Source organism: Thalia democratica, chromosome 2, assembly GCF_965202585.1.
Source record: "Thalia democratica chromosome 2, ktThaDemo2.hap1.1, whole genome shotgun sequence".
Classification (NCBI taxonomy): domain Eukaryota; kingdom Metazoa; phylum Chordata; class Thaliacea; order Salpida; family Salpidae; genus Thalia; species Thalia democratica.
Window position 1 is genome coordinate 28,368,786 of NC_139166.1, and position 19,924 is coordinate 28,388,709.

The window sequence follows — 19,924 nt, forward strand, 5'->3', positions numbered from 1 at the left end:
AATATTAATTTCAGAAAACCAGATGAGTACTTCAAAAAAAAGAGCTATATAAATACTTAGTAACAAGTAGTAATTATTTTTAATTTCACTTTGGAGTCTTGTACAATGTAGAATATTTTTGTGTTTAAATTTATACTTTTAATTGGTATTTATATTAATTGAACTTTTTAATCAGATTAAAAATACTTAAAAGTTATATGAGATTAATTACTTCATATTGCATGAAATCAATTGCAAAAACTTTATGAAATATATAAACAACTAGTGATGTCATTCAAACTTAAAGATTTTGAATAAAAATATTTTCAAAGTACAGCACCTTACATACTTGATTATACTTTGGTCAAAGAACAAACTTCGTTGAATTACTCTAAAAATAAAACTAAGTTTCTTTATATCACAAAAGAAAAAACAACTTTTAAAAGTTACTATAATACATAAAATAAATTGTTACTTGCCAGAAGATATAGCATCACAGTTGTTAATTTAATTTATTAGTTTTTATGTAATATACCTTTTTGTAAATTTATTTTATTTACAATAGTGACCATATTTTTAAGCATATAAAAAAAAATTTTTTTAATATGTAATTATTAACTATACACTAAAGTATTTAAATTTGAATTTAATTTAAACTAATATGTTTAATAGAGTGATATATTGTTTTATAATGGAACTCTTTGAAATAAAACGTTTTTACTTTCATTTCTTTTTAAATATAACTTTAATTTGTATGCATTTATTATTTGCTATCAAAATTTCACTCAAAATCTCACTACGTGTCATTAAGCAGGAACAATAATTTAACAAAAGTTGTGTCATTTACTTTCAAAACATTGTCAAAATTATAACTGTTGTTTGAACAATTTATGGTTATGTTTTAATTAATAAAAAAGATATTTTAAATTTATCTCGATTAAAGAAATAAACATTGCACAATAGTATTACAGTACTTGTAAATTTCTGCATTTGAAAGTACAAAACTGTAAAAATAGTCATCAATTTTACTTCAATGCTTTAAAGCAAATACTTTAGTTAAACAATGAAAACTTTAAAGTTATAAATATAGAAATTCTACCTTTTTTTGTAGACTTTATAAACTAATACAAAACTATATTTAATAGAATTAATTAAAAAACTAGCTACGAGTTTAAAAGCGATTTATCAACAGAAAGTCATTTAGTTTAATCCACAGCATGACAATGTTACTGAGATTTTTATCATAAATACTATGAAGAATATAAAAGGCAGCTAAATTGATTTAAACATTTTAAAAAGTTAGTAATAAATTTATAACACAAAAATAATTGTTCCGTGCTGAAAAAAAGGGCAGGCAATGTAATTACAGCTTCCAATATTATTTTCTTAGTTCAGACTATAACTTTTTTTTTTAATAAATTACTTGCTTCTCCAATCTACAACTTGTGCATTTTGCTCTTTGGTGACAATAACATGACTGCATTCCTGTTGTTTATTTTTTTGTTTATTTGGTTTATACTACAAATGGAATAACAAAAAATGTTTACAAAAGATGTTAATTAAGACTCTTGTACAAAAGGTAAACAATCAGTTATATTTATAATAACTAAAATTCACTGGAGAAAATTATACTTTTAATTTGGTAAGAAAGATAAAGTTGTTGTTAAATAAAGTTTATAATATTAAAAAGTATTTTAAAAAAGTTAAAAAAATATGTACAGTCACCTCTCGCGAATCTATGCACATTTTGTCCACAGCAAAAGTGCGTAACTCAACGAGAGAACGTAACTAAACGAGAGGTAGCAAATGTACCAACTATACTAGCTGTTGTCTTATAATGTATTTGATTAAATGCAGTTTGAGGACTTTCCTACTTTTAATAACATTTTTACTTAAGTTCATATATGTATGTAGTTTAGTGCTGTAATAGCTATCTTTCTTTAAAAAGACACTGATGAAGTAAAAGATATAAAAAGTTGATAAGAATTGTAAATACTTTTACAAAAACAATACAGAAAAATAAATAAATAACTTTTAATAGTGTTTATTCCATATATATTAACTAGTGATTTCTTCATTTTTCTAATTGTAATATTAATTAATTTTATTTCCCTACGCCTCCCTTTAACAGGCTATTAATTTACTTTTATAAATTTTGTACAAATGTGTTTGTATGTACTAAGTTATCGCCTTTTATATCTAGCAAATAAGTTTAAACTTGATAATGAGTTTTTTTATGATTCTAACTTTGTTTAATGCTTTGTTTATGTTTATTTTTTGTTGAATATAAATGTATTTTATCTTATTTTTACTTTTCTCATTCTGTGTCCTGTTTAAGTGGCTCAGGTTTTGATGCCTGAGTCCAATATTGCACAATAGACAATATAATAATAATAATAAAAATAACATTATGTATACAATTTTGTTTTGTAGTTTTTTCCTTGCCCACAAAAATTTAAGCTTTTCTTGAATAGTTTTAAGGAAAGATTAAGGGATTCATTGAGTTTGAATGAATGATGAAACCTTGTGCGGAATTCAGTATTATACCTTGTTTAACTTAAAGGGGTGTTAAGACATCTAAGATATTAAGGGCAAAGCCATAAAGCTCAATAAGATTCTTATGGAAGGAACAAACTAAAAACTCAAAAATCTAAATTTATTAAAAATCTATCTCCTCTTATCTTAATCAAACTATTAACTTAAACTTTTCGATTTTTTTTTGTGTACTCTAAAATACGTAACTAAATGAGTGCGTAGATTCGCGAGAAGTGACTGTACTAAAAACTCTGATCTATAAAATTGTTATCACTACGTATTATAGTACTTTTTAACTATTAATTTAGAGTTAACATTTTTTTTCAAAGTAGCTAAACTCTTGATCAACCTCGAACAAAGGTGGGTTGTTTTGGTGTGGATGAAACCCCTTTAACCTGCAATTTCCAATAACTTTCATCCCATGATCTGGTGTAAGCATGAAGTAGCCCGTCTAAATACATTACTTTTTATTATTGATAAGTAAAATCTGAAAATAAACAACGTTTTTGATTTATTTATTATGAGACAAGCATTATAAAGCGTTTATGCTTTAATGTCATCAAATTATCAATAAACAAAACTAAAACAACTCATTAATACAAAGAATAGTTAAAGGAAGTTATTTCTGTCATAAAAAGTAAAAATCAAGGTTGCCAAACCTTAAAGCAAAAATTTTAAACCTGAGTTGGCTTGGGTTTAGAAAAATATTTAAAATAACAATTTGAGTCAAAAAAAAAATACAGTTTATTAGTCTTAACTACCTAAAAATACCAAAGTTATAACATAAATTATTAACGTAAAATAATAAAACGACTTAATAAATAAAAACGGTGTTTAAAAAATAACAAAAAAAGTCAAAAATACTAGCGTGACATTTAGGAAGAATATTCTAACTAGACTGAGTTTTGAACAAAAAATAATAAACTAGCCTGAGTAATTTTTTTTTACTCAAACTAGCTTCAGTTGGCCTGAGTGTGAGGCAACCGTGGATTATTTGATTGCAACTAACAACATTTTAGCCGAACATTCATAAAACTGTATTGATTTTTTGCAGTTTGTGTTAAAAAATTAACTTAAATAACTTATTACAACAACTATTTCAAAACACTTGTTAGGTTCATCGCAAATACGCACCTCTTTGTATTTATCAGAACACACAATGGCCACACTTTCAGGCAGGATCAACTGGTTAGGGTAGTGAGTGTGCATGTCTACTGATGATAAGAATGCTGTCTGGCTAGGGTGGGTCTGTTTACATCATTCTATTGATACTTTTATACACATACACTAAATTAGTTTACTGTTGAACAATTTTTAAAGTTTTTTTAATACTGTTAAATAGTAATATGTTTAATCATAAAAGGTTAAGTTGAAAAACATTAAGTCTTGTTTTTTAACTTATATCACCCAAAAACAAAAATAAGGTATTTAATGTAGAAAAAGAATACGTAAGTCTTGATCCGGTAACAGCTGAGCAATGATCTACATAAAAAAAGTAGTTTTTTTAATGTGAATATACTTAAAATATTTTTTTTTGATCTTTTTCATCTTAAGCAAAATAATTTAAAAAAAATTGAAGTTTAATTCCGGATATTAGGTAATTTAAAAACAACTAAGATGTGCTAAAAATACACAATCGAACTGTTAAAAACTTACATGTATCCATCCAAGACACACGCCTTTGCAATATTCTGAAAACTCAAACAAGTCTTCATCTCTTGTGACGTCACAAGAGTCTGGTTTTCCGGTCTGATGCGGAACTAAAACGTGGGTTATCACAAAAACACCATTTTTCTGTTATAAAATTTTTACTAGTGTGAAACGCTTTCCATAAAATATTTTTTTACTTGAAAATGTTTGTACAGGGGCTAACTATTGAGCTTGATAAAAATGTATAATAATTGATCATAATATATTGTTTTCCATAAATCAGGATTGACTAAGGTTTTTAAGAAATTTCTTCCACGTTTTCAAAAGTACAAGTTTTTGGGTTTTCTAAAGTATAAAATTAAATTTAAGGTAAAAAAGTTTCTTAACTAGTATTAAAAAGATATTATAAAGCTACTTTATATGTGTTAAAAATATAGTAAAATTATCAAAAAAGAATTATCTGTATGACGAATTTTCTGTATCAAATCGAAATTTCATAGCTTTACAAGTAAAAGTTGTTTAAAATTCCAGGTTTATCCAGGTTTTTAGGGATTTCGTTCAAAATTTCAGGTTTTTTGGCAACCCTAATAAATGGACTAAACAGTTCACAAGGTAATACTTCGGAAAAACAAATAATTGAATTTTTTAACCAAATACAGTTTAAAGGAAGTACACAAAATTTATGAATTTAAAATATATATATATTATATTTGCTCAATTCAGTAATGTCTTTATTTGTACGACTTTTTTTACTGCTGGTCCAATACTTTTATATATTTATTCCAGATTCAAGGTTTTATGTACTTATTAGCTAGATACAACTTATAAATAAAAAAGTATATAATATACTAATGTTTTTAGAAACCATAAAAATAAATAGCAAAATAATACAAACAATATTTCCGAACAATAATCCACAGGTTTCTATATTTCTAGCAGTGTTGTTAACAGCTATCCGTCTGAAGTCTCGGTCGATATTTGCCGGACAGAATATTGTCCTCAGTCCGTACTTGTTGTCAGTTTTTGTGAAGGAACTGTAGACGTTTAGAACTACTAATTAGATTAAACTAAGTTAAAAAATAACATTTGATGTATTTTTTGTTCTGTATACTTAAAACTAAACATCATAATACGTTTTTTAGTTTCTTCAAACTCATTATACAAATTTAAAAAATTACAAGTGTCTAGAAAAGGGGTCGGCAAACTGCAAGCCGCGATGTAATTTCTAGAATAAAAAACTGTTTTTTAAAACAACATAAAAGTACTTTGTGGTAAAAACTTGCAAACCGTAGGCTCTTAATCTAATAATTAGTAACAGCTTGAATATAAATTATAGCTTTTATTGCATCATATAGTTAGTTGAAATAGTATTTTTTACTAATTACTAAATATTTTTCATAAACAGCTGCGGCCAACAAGAGGATTTTTTCTATATTGTACGGCCCAGAAGCAAATTTCTCTAGAAAACATAATTCAATGGTATACAACAAAGTTTTTTAAAGTGGGTGGTTTTAAAAACACTTTATGCAATAAATCGTAATTAGACAAAGAAAGGCGATTTCGAAATTTTTTTTTTGGATTTGTGCTACCAAAGCCTGATCTTACTAATTTTATGAAGTAAAGTATAAAAATGGTAAAAGAAAAATTTTGTGTAGTAAAATTTACTAATACATAATGTTTTTATCAACAAACTAAGTTTGTAGCAAGCGTAAGCTTTAAAAAACAAGTATTTCTTGATACTTAGAAATGGGTTGTCTTTTATAAATTATCAGCCAATTAGAATAGAAAAAGAGTTGCAAATGGTTTTATTATCGTAATAATTTCTGTCTGTTTTCTATTCTAAATTGTTTAAACCCATTTTTTAATTTTAGTATTTTTAATTAGATATGTTTTTTTAAGTCAAACCCAACCAGCAGTGAGTACCTAAGAAAATTTTGGTCTTTAATTACCTACATTAAAGTCTAATACAGACATGTTAAAAACCACTAAAGTTTATAAATGACTCTTAAAGCTAAATATATCATGGGCTATGTAAATTTCAACTGCACAGTACATTATTTTGTTAGTCTAAATTTTGTTTCAGTTTTTTATACGTTTTTTACATCTATGTTTCAATCATTTGGTATGTAAATGTTAAATTTACTGTTTATTATTTCTCTTTTTGAATTTTGTATGACTTTTAAGTATTTTTTATTCCTCTAATTCAATCATGGGGTACTTAAATTTAAATTTCACTGTTCGTTATTTTCTTTGAATAAATAAATTGTAATATGTAAGATATGCAATTTGTAAGTTTGTAACTTATTTTCTGGTTCATTTAGTTTAAATTTATATAAATTTAATACAGTACAACATATTTTAAAATATAATGCTTCTTTATTACTAGTTATAGATTTGTTTCCAAAGTTAAAAAAAATTGTATTTTGGACACAGTCTAAAAAAAGCATACCATACTGGCAGTTCGTACCTAGAAAGTGCGTACCTAGTTGGAAGGTTACTGTACTTTAACCTGAAAGTTGGCAACTTTGTTGATGAGTTTGGAAAATTTATTTGTAAATAATAATAGAAAAATTATATACATTTCTTTAAACAAGGTTGTCAGCAATGATCTTATTATATTTATTCAAAAATTAAAATAGTTTATTACAAACTAGTGATAGCAAAAAAAGTAGTTTTTTCAACTTTCAAAAACTAGTGAAATAAGATTAACTTTAAAATTATAATTTAAAAGAAGCATATTATTTTGATAAGTTATAAAAATATTAACAACTTTTATTTTTAAAATATACTAAACTTTTTATTTGTAGGTTCTACTTAAAAATGTTAATTATACATAAAATTTATAAAGAAACTTTAAAACATTTAGTAAATTTTCTTTGTGGCATATGATTTCGAGGGAAATAAATAATTTCGAAAGGTGAATTTCGAAAAAAAAATTTTAGAAAGTGTTATTGTAAATGGTATTTGAAAAAAACCTTTAATTTATTTAATATTTTTCTTTGTGGCATAATAAAAACTTATGTTTACCACAAAGTAAAATTTAGAAAACTGTAATACAGCTATGCGTATTAGACTCATTTATATAATAATTCAAGAATAAAAAGCTTAACTTACGTTTTTATTTATATATAACTTGACAGACATGGTTTAAATCTATTTAACTAAAAAGTGCAATTTTGATCGTTAAAACAAGTTTTAGAATACAAACTAAAACAAAATTTTTACATTGTACAAGTTTGTTCAACTAATTAAGTAATACAAACTAACGCTCCAAAGGCAGCTGTGCTTGGTGTAGCATCATAAACAGGCTTCAAGTTTCTATCAATTCCTGGTTTGTTATCTGAAATATTAAGTTATTTGTACTAAAACTGTATACAAAAACACAATAAATTTAATTAATATTTGCATTAACAATTTATTTTTTACAGTTTCTAGGCATAACAAAACTTGGTTTTATAAACTACAATTAATTATATAACAAGAAACTTATTATTTTTATAAAACTTATTTCACAACTTAAGAAAAAAAAAAAAACATTTTTTACAAAATTAATAAAAATACTGACAAAAGAAACAAGTAGAACATAAACTAACCGAACTAAGTGTAATTAAGTATTAAACCGAGACATAACTACTTAATTTAAACGTAATCATAAAAAGTACTAAGCACTAATCCAGATGCCTTATCAGGAAAAAAAGTTGTTATTATTTGTAGTTGAATTCAAGTATTTAATACAGTAAGAATTTTTATATGAGAAACAGCATAAATAAAATAAAGCATCAAACTCAAAAAAAGTAAAAAACTGTGCTAACAAAACTAGTATTATCAATTAAAATTAAGTACTTCTTTTATATAGATCTCAAGAATAAACAAGAACCTACAAACAACTTTAGTAGTTTCCATAATTGGTTTAGTTGTTGATAATGCAGGTTTTGAACTTCTGGAAGGAACTGAAGGATTAATTTTTCTAGGCATTGGAGTTGGTGGCGTAGTATTAATTAAAGAACTGGAAGAACTATGTTTAGTTGGAGGAACTGTAGGGATCTGAATCGCAATGTCTAGGGGGACTAAGGGGCTATCTTCGTCTACTAGCTTAGTTTTAGGCCCAAACCTAAGAACGTGTTATTTAAATAATCAACTTATATATTTTTTAAAGCTTATAATGTCTGTGAGCTTTTTAACGGAATTTAGTAGTTAATGAAAATGTAACAATATTTTTTCTTTTATTGCAAATCCTTAAGTCATCAAAACTAACTCAGCTTCAATGGCTAGTCTTTCCAGTTCGAGTTTCTTTTGTTCCTGTATTCGTACAAATTCATCCATTTCTTTTCTCTCAATCTCAAGTTTTCTTTCTTCCAGATCCTTTTTCGCCTTTTCCTCCTTTTTACTTCTCTGTTCTTCTTCAAGCTTTCTATTTGCTTCCTCTTCAAGAGCAAGTGCAACTGCTCTTGCCTGTTTGTAATTTGTAAGAATAGAATATATCGTAGTTGACACAAACTTTTTTTTTTCAAAGGTTTTAATTTAAAAAATATTTTAGTTAAATCAAAAGCTTAAAACTTAACAACAATTTAAATTACATATGTTTAATACATTTCAGTTTTTGGTTGCAACAACAAGCTTTACATTTGTTGTTGTTAAATATATACTTTTTTATTTAAACTTACCTAAATAAAGCAGTTTTCTTTAATTTACGAAAACTTAAAACACACAAACTTGCTGTTCAAGGTAAGTTTGGTATTCCTCTTGGTACTTCTGCTTTATTTTTGGTTTCAGTTGTTCAGCTCTGTTAAATGCGACCTTTAAAAGTTTTTTATTTGCCTTTTTATCAGCTATTGGCACAGAGGAGTAATCCGGATGCAGTTTTAACTTCTCAAGTGATAAACTAAATAAATATTTAATCATGAATTAAGATTTACTTGAATATTTATTAAAACTATTATTTTTAACGGCAATAAATTTGAAATTAAAGCTATATAAAATTACTTTTTATTTTTTGAAATATCATGCACTTAATAAAGTTTCTTACAAAAACTACAGACTGCTTTTTTTTTATTTAACACCTTATCAGTCAAAACATAGAATAATAAAATTTTAAAAAATTGATATACAAAAACATGAATATTTGGTGATGTTCTAAATTGCAAACACAACTACTTTATAAATTTAAATAAATACAAGTAAAAATTTAAAATTATAATAACTCCATGAAAAAAACAAATATGAAAAACTAAAAATAATACATAAACTTTTAATTTTAAACGTTTTGTAAAATAAATAAAAACACTATCAAAGTAAAACATGATTCTAATTAAGGGCTTTGATACTTTTGTAAAAATATTTTTTATTTCAAATAATAAAATATAAATGATGATCCACTTTGAATTACTAATTAAAGGTAGGTAGATTAATATTATGTCAGAGGCTAAACTATTTTTGGTAAAAGTACAAAATTGAAGTAAAAGTTTAGAAGACATATTTTATAATAATATTTGATAACTTTGATGAAGTAAAAGATATACAAGTTTGGTATGTGTAGCCTAGAAGGTATTGCTTAATTTACTAGCTGTAAAGAAGTAATAAAAAAAAAACACCCTAAGAAAATCAGAAATAATTAATACTTAATTTGTTTTTAACAAAAATCATAAAATAACTAGGAAAGAATAATAAAAATTTTAGTACTCATGTATCAATCAATTATATTTTGTTTAATTAAGTTTAGTTTTTTACTTTATCACACAATTTAACTAACACAATTACTTTAGCATATAAAATGTAGGAATTTTCCAGGTTGTTTTCATCATAATAAACTCCCGCCTAAATTTAAGATTATTCAATAAGATTGAAACTTATTTAAAAAGTTAATTGCCAATGTGAAAAGCATTCACTGCACCATACAGCAAACTGGATGAAACTAAAAACATAATTACAAAGTTCATAGTATTAAAAAAAGTTAAATAAAATACTAATTACAATCTATTCTTTATTAACCAGTAGAAAAATTACTTCACTATGTGTCTGTTTATTAAACTATCTATAGTAATTTTTTAAATTGTTATTGTTAGCTAAAAATACTTTGAAAAATACTTATATTCATCAAAAAGTAATTTTTAGAAACCATTCTCATAAGTTCTTGGCAAGAGCGGTAGTACCTTCTAATTGGAACTCCAAATTCAACACTCACAGACTCACCAAGAGCAAAAAGTTCACGTATCCTTTGGTCTGGATCAGCATCACTCATAGTTGTAATTATCAAACTCTGTAAAATGTAACAAAGTTGATTAGAAATTTAAGTATAAACAAAGAATACTAAATGAAGTAAATAAAGTTGAACCAAATAATTAAACATAAAATTTATTTTGAAAATTATGTTGCATTTTTTATTGTTCTTCACAGTAAAATGAAAACTTTAAAATAAATACAAGTTCTTTTCTATTTCTCTATTTTGAAATCAAAATATCATGCAAATAAAATAATTTAAACTTTATTCAAATGGATGAAATTATATGTGTTAACAATTAAGTAAACTTTTGAAACTTTTTAATGCCATATACAAAACTTAAACATGCTCAATAAGTTAATAAACAACAAAAAACATCTTTCAAAATCATCTTAGTTTAATTTGGAAGTAAAACATTTTCTAAACAATTTTTTTTAACCATTTCACTAGATAGATCTAAATTGGCGGTTGGAAATGAAAAAAAAAATCCTAAGTCAAGTTGGTAACTGGTTTATTGGAAATTATTTTTCAAGGTTTTCAAATTTCTTCTCAGTATATTTAAGTCATACAAGTTTTTTTCTCCCTCTTCTTAGTGTAAAATTATTTTAATGGTAAAAATTAAAAGTATATAATTACTAAACACTGTATTTGTGTTTAAAAGTGTTTTATATAAAATATAACTCTAAATAGTCTTTAAATTCCTTATTTTATATGTAAGTTATTTCTCATCTTAACTTATTTTCATTATTTAACTTATAAAAGTTGATCAGTAGTCTAGATCAGTGCTTCTGAAATGGGGTTCCGCGAAACCTTTCGAAATTTAAAAAAGAACATTTATTTAATTAAACATTTTATGTAAAATTAAAATTAGGGGTTCCGCAGAAAAGTTGAACTTTGGAAAAGGGTTCCGCCACTAGAAAAAGGTTCAGAAGCACTGGTCTAGATCTTTCCAAGTTTGTTTCTCAGTAATTTTTTTATGTTAAAAAAACATCAGTGTTGAATTCTACTCCTTGCAACTATACACTTTTCTTGGGAGTTATCTAAATTTTATGTTTTTTTTCAAGAAATATCAAATTTAAAATTATTTCATTTTAGATAACAGTTAATTATTTTTATTTTTGGCAAAATTACTACAAGCATAATTATGCTACCTTATTCTAATTTTAGGTTGATCCTTTTGGTAATTATGATTTCATACAGGGTTCCCAAAAAACTGGGAATTTAAGAAGTTTAGAAAAAAAACCTGGAATTTTGAACAAATATCAAAAAGAAACCTGGAATTTTAAACAATTTTTACATTTTAAGTAGAAAAATTTTAAATTGACTAAAATATCTACCAAATAGATGAAAAAAAATTGTTATTATCAAATAAAATTTATATTATAAAAAAGTAACTTTTTTCAATCAATTAGTCTTTTCAATCTTGTTGTACTACTTAACAGTTTTTAACTTTAAACTAAAAACAGACCTAAAAGAGTTTACTTTTAAAAACCTGGACGAAATTTATCAAAAATTTTTTGGCAGCCCTGTTTCATAGCAAAAACTTTTTTTTTTAATCCAGACTTATTTTTTTTATGGATGCCTCAAAAACTGATTAAGGTAAAATAACAGCTTCTGATATTAATTTTACAATTATATTTCAATTTGCAATTACAATTATATTTTGTTGATATAGTTGAAGTAACTTTGTCAGAAATAAAGTTCTTAGTCAGAAATGCACGAGCATAAAGTTAATTTTATAGACAAATTTATAAATTTTTCAAAAAACATAAAACTTTAATGTCAATTATTTTCCTTATCTTAAAAGCTATCTAAAAAAATTTTTTTTTATCCTTGAGAACGCACCTTTGTCTTTAATTCAAGAAAAAAAAATTTGGTTTGGGGTTTGAATTATTTCATGGGGTCCCTCCAAAAATAAAGGGTTTTTTTTTGTTTTTTCTATTAAAATTGCTTTATAACCAAAAATAATTTTTTTTTTAATTTTTTTTTTTTTGATTTCCCTTAGTTTGCATGTTATTTAAACTCTTTAATAGTTATTTTATAAATAATGTTAATATCTTTTACGATTTGGCCCCAAAACAAAATGATGTATATTACACTATCATTTGCCTTGGCCATTTCCTAAATAAAAAATTGATAAAAGGAAAAAAACAATTAATAAGAATGTGAATTACAACAAATGCAATTAAATTATTATAGTTTAAATAAATTTGCTGTAATTTACATTCTTATTAATTGTTTTTTTTTCCTTTTATCAATTTTTTATCTATGAAATGGCCAAGGCAAATGATAGTGTAATATACATCATTTTGTTTTGAGGCCAAATCGTAAAAGATATTAACATTATTTATAAAATAACTATTTAAGAATTTAAATAACATGCAAACTAAGGGAAATCAAAAAAAAAAAAAAAAAAAATTTTTTGGTTATAAAGCAATTTTAATAGAAAAAACAAAAAAAAAACCTTTATTTTCGGAGGGACCCCATGAAATAATTCAAACCCCAAACCAATTTTTTTTTTCTTGAATTAAAGACAAAGGTGCGTTCTCTAAGATAAAAAAAAAAATTTTAGATAGCTTTTAAGATAAGGAAAATAATTGACATTAAAGTTTTATGTTTTTTGAAAAATTTATAAATTTGCCTATAAAATTAACTTTATGCTCGTCAAAAATGCACTATAACTGTCCTCTTATGATATAATTTCCAAATGGGAAGATAGTAATTTTTGTTTTTAACTAGAACAATTTTTGCTTAGCAAACTTACTGCATTATGTCAATTCAAATTTGGATACCTACTATTGATGACCAAATTAAACATCTTTTAATTTCAAATTAATTCATTCAGCAATAACAACATCACAAAAAAACTAGTATAGTTTATTGAACAACAACAAAAATGCTCAAAATATTTAGTCCTAGGACCTGGTGCACAAAAAATATTTTGGTTATTGGGTTGCACACCACTTGGATACCTTTTAACTTCTTGTCCAGGATAAATCTAGGACAAACGTTAAAATCTCAGACAAGACATAAAAGAATCTCATCTACATTTAAGTTTAAAAACAACTTGTTTGACAAACAAGTTTATAAATGCATTTATAGCAATGAAAGGGCACAAGCAACCTTGTGGGTTTTTATTTTGAAGTTATTTTTGTTAAGTATTTTAAATAGTATTTAAACAAAAATGTTTTGGTCAAAATTTTTGACTTTAAAGTTATAGTTTAAATTATAAAATAACTATAAAATATTATAAGTAAAACAATTCAGAAACGCTATTTTTGGTTATTACTAAAAAAAAGTATAAAAATTTGTTTATGAACTTAGATAGTTACATTTTAGTTTATATTTTATACATATATTCTTTAGTAAATATATTATTAGTTTATAAATATAGTAGCTTTAGATCTTTTAAAGTTTATTTTTAGATAAATTACTTAGCATGTAATTTGTATTTTACTGAAATAAAATATTTATAAATACCCATTTCTAAAACTTGTAGTTTTAAACAAGAGTCATTTTTTGTTTGTTTTAAAATTAAAACTTTTAAGCTTTTCATAATACTCTATTTTAATTAAGTCAATTCAATCTTGGTTATTTAATTAGCGATAAGTGACATTTTTATGTTGTTAACTTTTTTATAATTTTTGTTAGCTTATTTTATAGCTTAACAGTGAAACTTAAAAAAAATTCTTATAAGTGTATACAAATTTTATATTTAAAGTAAAAATAGCTTAAAGTTTAGTGTAATTAAACAGCAGTAAAAGTATTAAATTAATAAAACTAAAAATCTCAAGCAAAGAAAAAAGGTTTATTTAATTTCTACCCAAAACCTGTCATAATGTTTATTTCCTTTTACTGTAATTTTTAGTAACATTACAAATGTTATTATTTTTAGATTCACAAAAAACCTGAAACAAACTTTTTATAAAAGCATAAGTTTATTAACTTTAAGTTTTTATCTTTAGCCATGTTATATTATTAACTTGTGTTTTGTTTTTTATTTAAACAGATAATTGATTTTTTCCTTTATTTAACATACCATTTGGTTTATAAAATGAATTTAAAATATTATACAACTACTAGATTAAGTTAACTATAAGTCTGTTCAATTAAATTTTTAACCTTTATTTTTTGTTTTAAAAACAAACAAGCATTTATTATACAAGCATTATTTATTAGTAAAAACAAAAAAATTAAAAACTTTTGCCCTAATCTTTAACTTTAGTTATTATTTTTAAAGGAAAGTTTTGCACTTATTTATACATCTAATTTTATTAGTCAAAAAAATTAATTTGTGAAAATTTATAAGTAAAAACTTAATGTTTTTTTTTCAGGAGTATATAGGCTATTTTAACAAATGACTTTTGTAAGTTATAAAAAGTTTTGATTATTTTGTTTGGTTTAAAACAGTTTAATTTATTTAAATATTAAGACTATAACTAACTGTATACTTTTTATTTTACAGTTAAAATATATCTATAAACTTAAACTACTTTAGAAAAAAAATTATGTACTTCTTGTTTTTAAACTATGTCTTTATATACTTAAAAGTAATGTAAGTACTAAGTAATTATTTAGATATTTTTTTAAATAAAACATGTTTAATCTTAGAAAACATAAAGCAGTTTTTTTAATTTTTTGACTATGTTTGACTCAGTAAATTTTATTTATATCTTATGTTTAATAAACTTGCGTTGTACGGCATTAATATTATTTTTATCAATCTGCATTTTCTCTTAAATTAATTAATTTATTACAGGTTATTTATAAAGTTTGGCTAAGTATTAGTACAAATGCACTGACTATTTTTTAATTGATACAAACTTTAAATTATAATCTTTATAAAAGGTAAAACTTATATTATTGGTCATTAGATAAGTTAGCCTATAGCAACAGTAACTTTTAGTTAAAAAAATAATTTCAATTGTCTAGTCTAGTCTTAACGGGTAGACTTATTAAGATATACACTATGTACAAATGTTAATTTTTGAGCGATTTAAATTTTTAAAACAAATCTTTAAAGCCTTAAGAGTGTTAATAACTAAAATTTACATTTAACTTTGTGTTTTCTTGATTTTTTTAAAACTGGTTTTGTAAAAGACGTACATTAAAAGAAAACAGAAATGATGTTGGTTAGTAGTATGTAGTGTATATGATATATGTTATTATTTTAGTAGTACAAGACGTAAGTTTTAAAAAATAGTATTTTTTAATAATTGAAATTAGTATATTTTTTTGTTTAAAAAATGAACAGCAAAAGAATTAAGTAAGAAATTGAGTATATAAAAAAACTTGTATAGGCACAAAGTGTAATCAGATTAAAAAAAGACTCGGTAACCAAGACGTAAAAAATGATAAGAATTTGCCGCTCGTCTGTATCATTATGTGTGTTCTTCCTGTCGTGGTACGATCAACTTAATTTTTGTAATTTTCGCACGCCCTAGGGTGTTATTACGTAATAGAGGATATTGAATTACCTGTTTCTGTTTCTCCTGTTGCTCTTTTTATCTATCAACAGCAAGACAGCACACACACGCGACCAATTGAAAGCGCTTAGTGAAGCTCACACAAGTGAGTTAACAAAGAGTGAAAAGTTTAGTTGATCTTTTTTCGGCTATCTCTCAAAAATTTTTGTATATAAAAACTTTGTAAGGTACCAGTTTCCATCATTCTATATGAAGGAAATCATATAAAATATATTCGCTGTATTTCAAAGAGTACAAAACTATTTACATGTTTAACAATTTCTACATGAGAACAGTACTAAAAATAACAATTACTGTTTTTATATGATTTTTTTCAACTAAGTTTTGTTAAAAAGCTTTTGCAGTGTTCATAAAGTATGCACTTGGTTAAAGTGAAAAATAGTTTGTTTTATTGTAACACAAATAACATTAAAGGTAAAAGAAGTATATTTCAAGTAGATCTAAAGTTGTTTTTAAAGTCAATTGTAAAGTTTCTAAAGGTTATAGTATTTAAAAAAGCTTGCAATAAAAAAAAAGAACACTGTATTAGAAATTAGAAAGTATGTTTCAAATTGACTGTTGTGCAGAAGCTTCTTTAAAAATACTGAGCAGCTTTGCATAACACTATAGAATTCTTTACCCCACTTAATTTTATAGTTCTTATAAAATGAAAGCTACTACAAACGATTACAATGTACATGAAGTTGTTACTTTCATATTAGAGTTTTCTGTACCAATTGTTATTAAAATGATACAGAAGCCTATAATATGGGAGTCATATTTTACTGTTGTCAAATGGAATGAAAACTTCTAGAACTGTTCAAAGTATATGAAGTTTTACTTTCATGTTAAAGTTTTTCTGTACCAAGTATAATAAATGATACAGAAGCCTTTAACATGGGAGTCATACTTTACTGTCTTCAGGTAAAATAGAAACTTCTAGAACTGTTCAAAGTATATGATGTTTTACTTTTATATTAAAGTTTTTCTGTACCAAGTATTATTAAAATGATACAGAAGCCTTTAATATGGGAGTCATACTTTACTGTCTTCATATAAAATGGACACTTCTAGAACTGATTAAAATATATGAAGCTTTACTTTCATACTAAAGTTTTTCTGTACCAAGTACTATTAAAATGATACAGAAGCCTTTAATATGGGAGTCATACTTTACTGTCTTCAAATAAAATTTTCCAGAACAGTTCAAAGTATATAAAGTTTTGTTTTTATATTAAAGATTTCTGTACCAAGTATAATTATTATGATACAGAAGCCTTTAATATATGAGTCCTACTTTACTGCCTTCAAATAAAATTGGAATTTCCAGAACTGTTCAAAGTATATGATGTTTTACTTTCATATTAAAGTTTTACTGTACCAAGTATTATTAAAATGATACAGAAGCCTTTAATATGGGAGTCATACTTTACTGTCTTCAAATAAAATTTGAATTTCCAGAACTGTTCAAAGTATATGAAGCTTTACTTTCATATTAAAGTTTTCTGTACCAAATATTATTAAAATGATACAGAAGCCTTTAATATGGGAGTCATACTTTACTGTCTTAAAATAAAATGGAAACTTCTAGAACTGTTCAAAGTATATGATGTTTTACTTTCATATTAAAGTTTTTCTGTACCAAGTATTATTAAAATGATACAGAAACCTTCAATATGGGAATCATACTTTACTGTCTTCAAATAAAATGGACACTTCTAGAACTGATTAAAATATATGATGCTTTACTTTCATATTAAAGTTTTTCTGTACCAAATATTATTAAAATGATACAGAAGCCTTTAATATGGGAGTCATACTTTTTACTGTCTTCAAATAAAATTGGAATTTCCTAAACTGTTTAAGTATAAAAAGTTTTGTTTTTATATTAGAGTTTTCTGTACCAAGCACTATTAAAATGATACAGAAACCTTTAATATGGGAATCATACTTTACTGCCTTTAAATAAAATGGAAACTTCGAGAAAATATGAATATATAAAGAATAGTTTACAAGGTAATCTTTTTTTGTCTTTAATCGTTGAATAAAGACACAGAAAACTTTAATTTTACTATAATTATTTACAAACTTCAATTATAATGGAAACTTCGAGAAACATTAAAAAAAAAGACTTTACTTTCATGTTAGAGTTTTCTGAAGTGTTTATAAAATGATACAGAAAACTCAAAAATGGGAATAATTCTCCATAACTTTTCAATTAAGTATAAATTTATTAAAAGATAAAATTATTACAAGTTTTTTTTTCATATTAGAATATTTCCGTACCAAGTGACTATAAATTGATACAGAAGACTTGAATATGTGAATAACACTTTACCAGATTTTGATAGTTAATTTTTTTTTAGAAAATATTAGATACTAGGTAAGATATTAAATTTTCTTTCCCTTCAAGTACTTTTGTACAAAGTAGATATATAATGGAACAGATTACTTCAGAACAAGCATACTAATTAACTATCTTAAAATAAAACTAAAATTTTTATTAACAATTACAGATGAAAAAAAAGTTTTGCTTTTATAACAATATTTTTCTACTAGTACTAATTAAAAACAAAATTATACAGAAGAATTTAATAATTGAATAATACATAAACAACTTTAGTTTATAAAAAATGTTGTATAAAGTACTTTAAAAATGTTAGTTTTAAAAAAACCTTTGTCATTTGTTTAATCAGTTTTAACATTATAAGAATTTTTTCAATACAGTTTTTTTTGTGATTAAATGTTTAAATGTCTAACACATTCTTTAAAACTTAAGATGATAATGTTTTTATATTTTTACTCTTTGATATGATAAGAATGTACACAATTCCAGTCTTTGTGAAATTAAGAGCCTCTTTGTTTAGTTTTAATTTTTAAGCTAAGCTTTTTTCGAAATAAATGAAAAATTTTAACATAAATGTTCTAGATTGGATAAATTTTGTTCAATTTAAAAAAATTTAACTACATGTCGATTTTTGATCAACATATAGTTAAAACTCTTAATCAAAAATGACTGCGACAAGTACCGATTTTCTTTCCAATATAAACTGAAATAAAGAAAAAAAACAGCTCCTAAAGAAACCAAAGCAGATGAAAAAAAGATAGTCAGATGAATTTTTATTATTTTTTTGTTCTACTTTTTAGTATAAATATAATATTAATTTATTTTTGTTGTTTATTTTGTACACATTAAGTTTTTAGAGCACAATTCGCATAGTTAATTTCGACTGATAGTTGGCCTTTTATTACTTGTCATAAAACTCAGATGAATTAGAAAAAATGTTTTTTAGAAATAAACGATTAGTTGCAATGAAAACTAGATATTTGACAAAAACTTTAAATATTCATAATAAGAATATAAGATCAGAAACTGCAATGCAAAACATTAAGTGTAGAAAACATTTGAGCTGCTCTTTACTACTAATAGTGACCAAGCTAAAAACAAGTTTGTAAGATATTGTGTTTACATAGTAAATCAACTGTTAGCTATTTGAGAGGGAAATTTAAAGAAATTAAATTTAATGTCTTATTTTAATCTCAGGTCTATATAAACCTGTAGCTGTTAAAGAATAATATCAATAATTTTAACATTCTTAGTGTGTAGTTTAAATTGAGTATTTATTTGTTATTTACTCACTTCCTTTACCTTCAGAAAACGTTTATTGTTGCAGAGGGGAGAGTGAGTATTTTCTGATGTTTTTCTACCTTAAAAAAAAAAAGAAAAGTATATCAATTTTGATTTAGTTAAGAATATTGAAAAAAATAGAAAAAGTGAGCTGGCACTCTGAAAATAAAATGTTAAATATGTCTTTAGCAATTACATAACAAATAATGTTCCTAAAACTAAACTTTTTACAATGTTTTCCAGGCACCATATCTAATTTAGATGGTTGCCAAAAAGTATGTTCTTTTATCCTTTTACCAAATTTCCTTGAAGTCAAACAGACACAACTATCTGCACACAAGTACTTAAACTGGTATACTACCATAGTTTTTTTTATATTATATATAAAAGAAAATATTCCAAAAAGTATTGATGAATTTTGTAAAAGGAGTAATAAACAAAATAAATCTA

General features: G+C 24.3%; 1 protein-coding gene across 2 annotated transcripts; it reads right to left on the minus strand.

The window, feature by feature from the left end:
• Positions 1 to 739: 739 nt before the first annotated feature.
• Positions 740 to 10,413, minus strand: LOC145829220 (STAM-binding protein-like). Of its 2 annotated transcripts, XM_082936958.1 has the most exons (11): positions 10,280 to 10,413; positions 9,914 to 9,978; positions 8,878 to 9,046; positions 8,420 to 8,616; positions 8,046 to 8,275; positions 7,432 to 7,504; positions 5,060 to 5,198; positions 4,171 to 4,308; positions 3,649 to 3,762; positions 2,864 to 2,965; positions 740 to 1,464 (listed from the first exon to the last, which is right to left on the minus strand). In XM_082936958.1, exons 1-11 carry the CDS (start codon positions 10,400 to 10,402, stop codon positions 1,399 to 1,401), a joined length of 1,416 nt encoding a protein of 471 aa, XP_082793084.1. In that variant the 5' UTR covers positions 10,403 to 10,413; the 3' UTR covers positions 740 to 1,398. The 2 variants fall into 2 exon arrangements, with proteins under 2 accessions (XP_082793084.1, XP_082793085.1); XM_082936959.1 differs by lacking the exon at positions 740 to 1,464 and having other exon boundaries at positions 2,941 to 3,001.
• Positions 10,414 to 19,924: the final 9,511 nt, after the last annotated feature.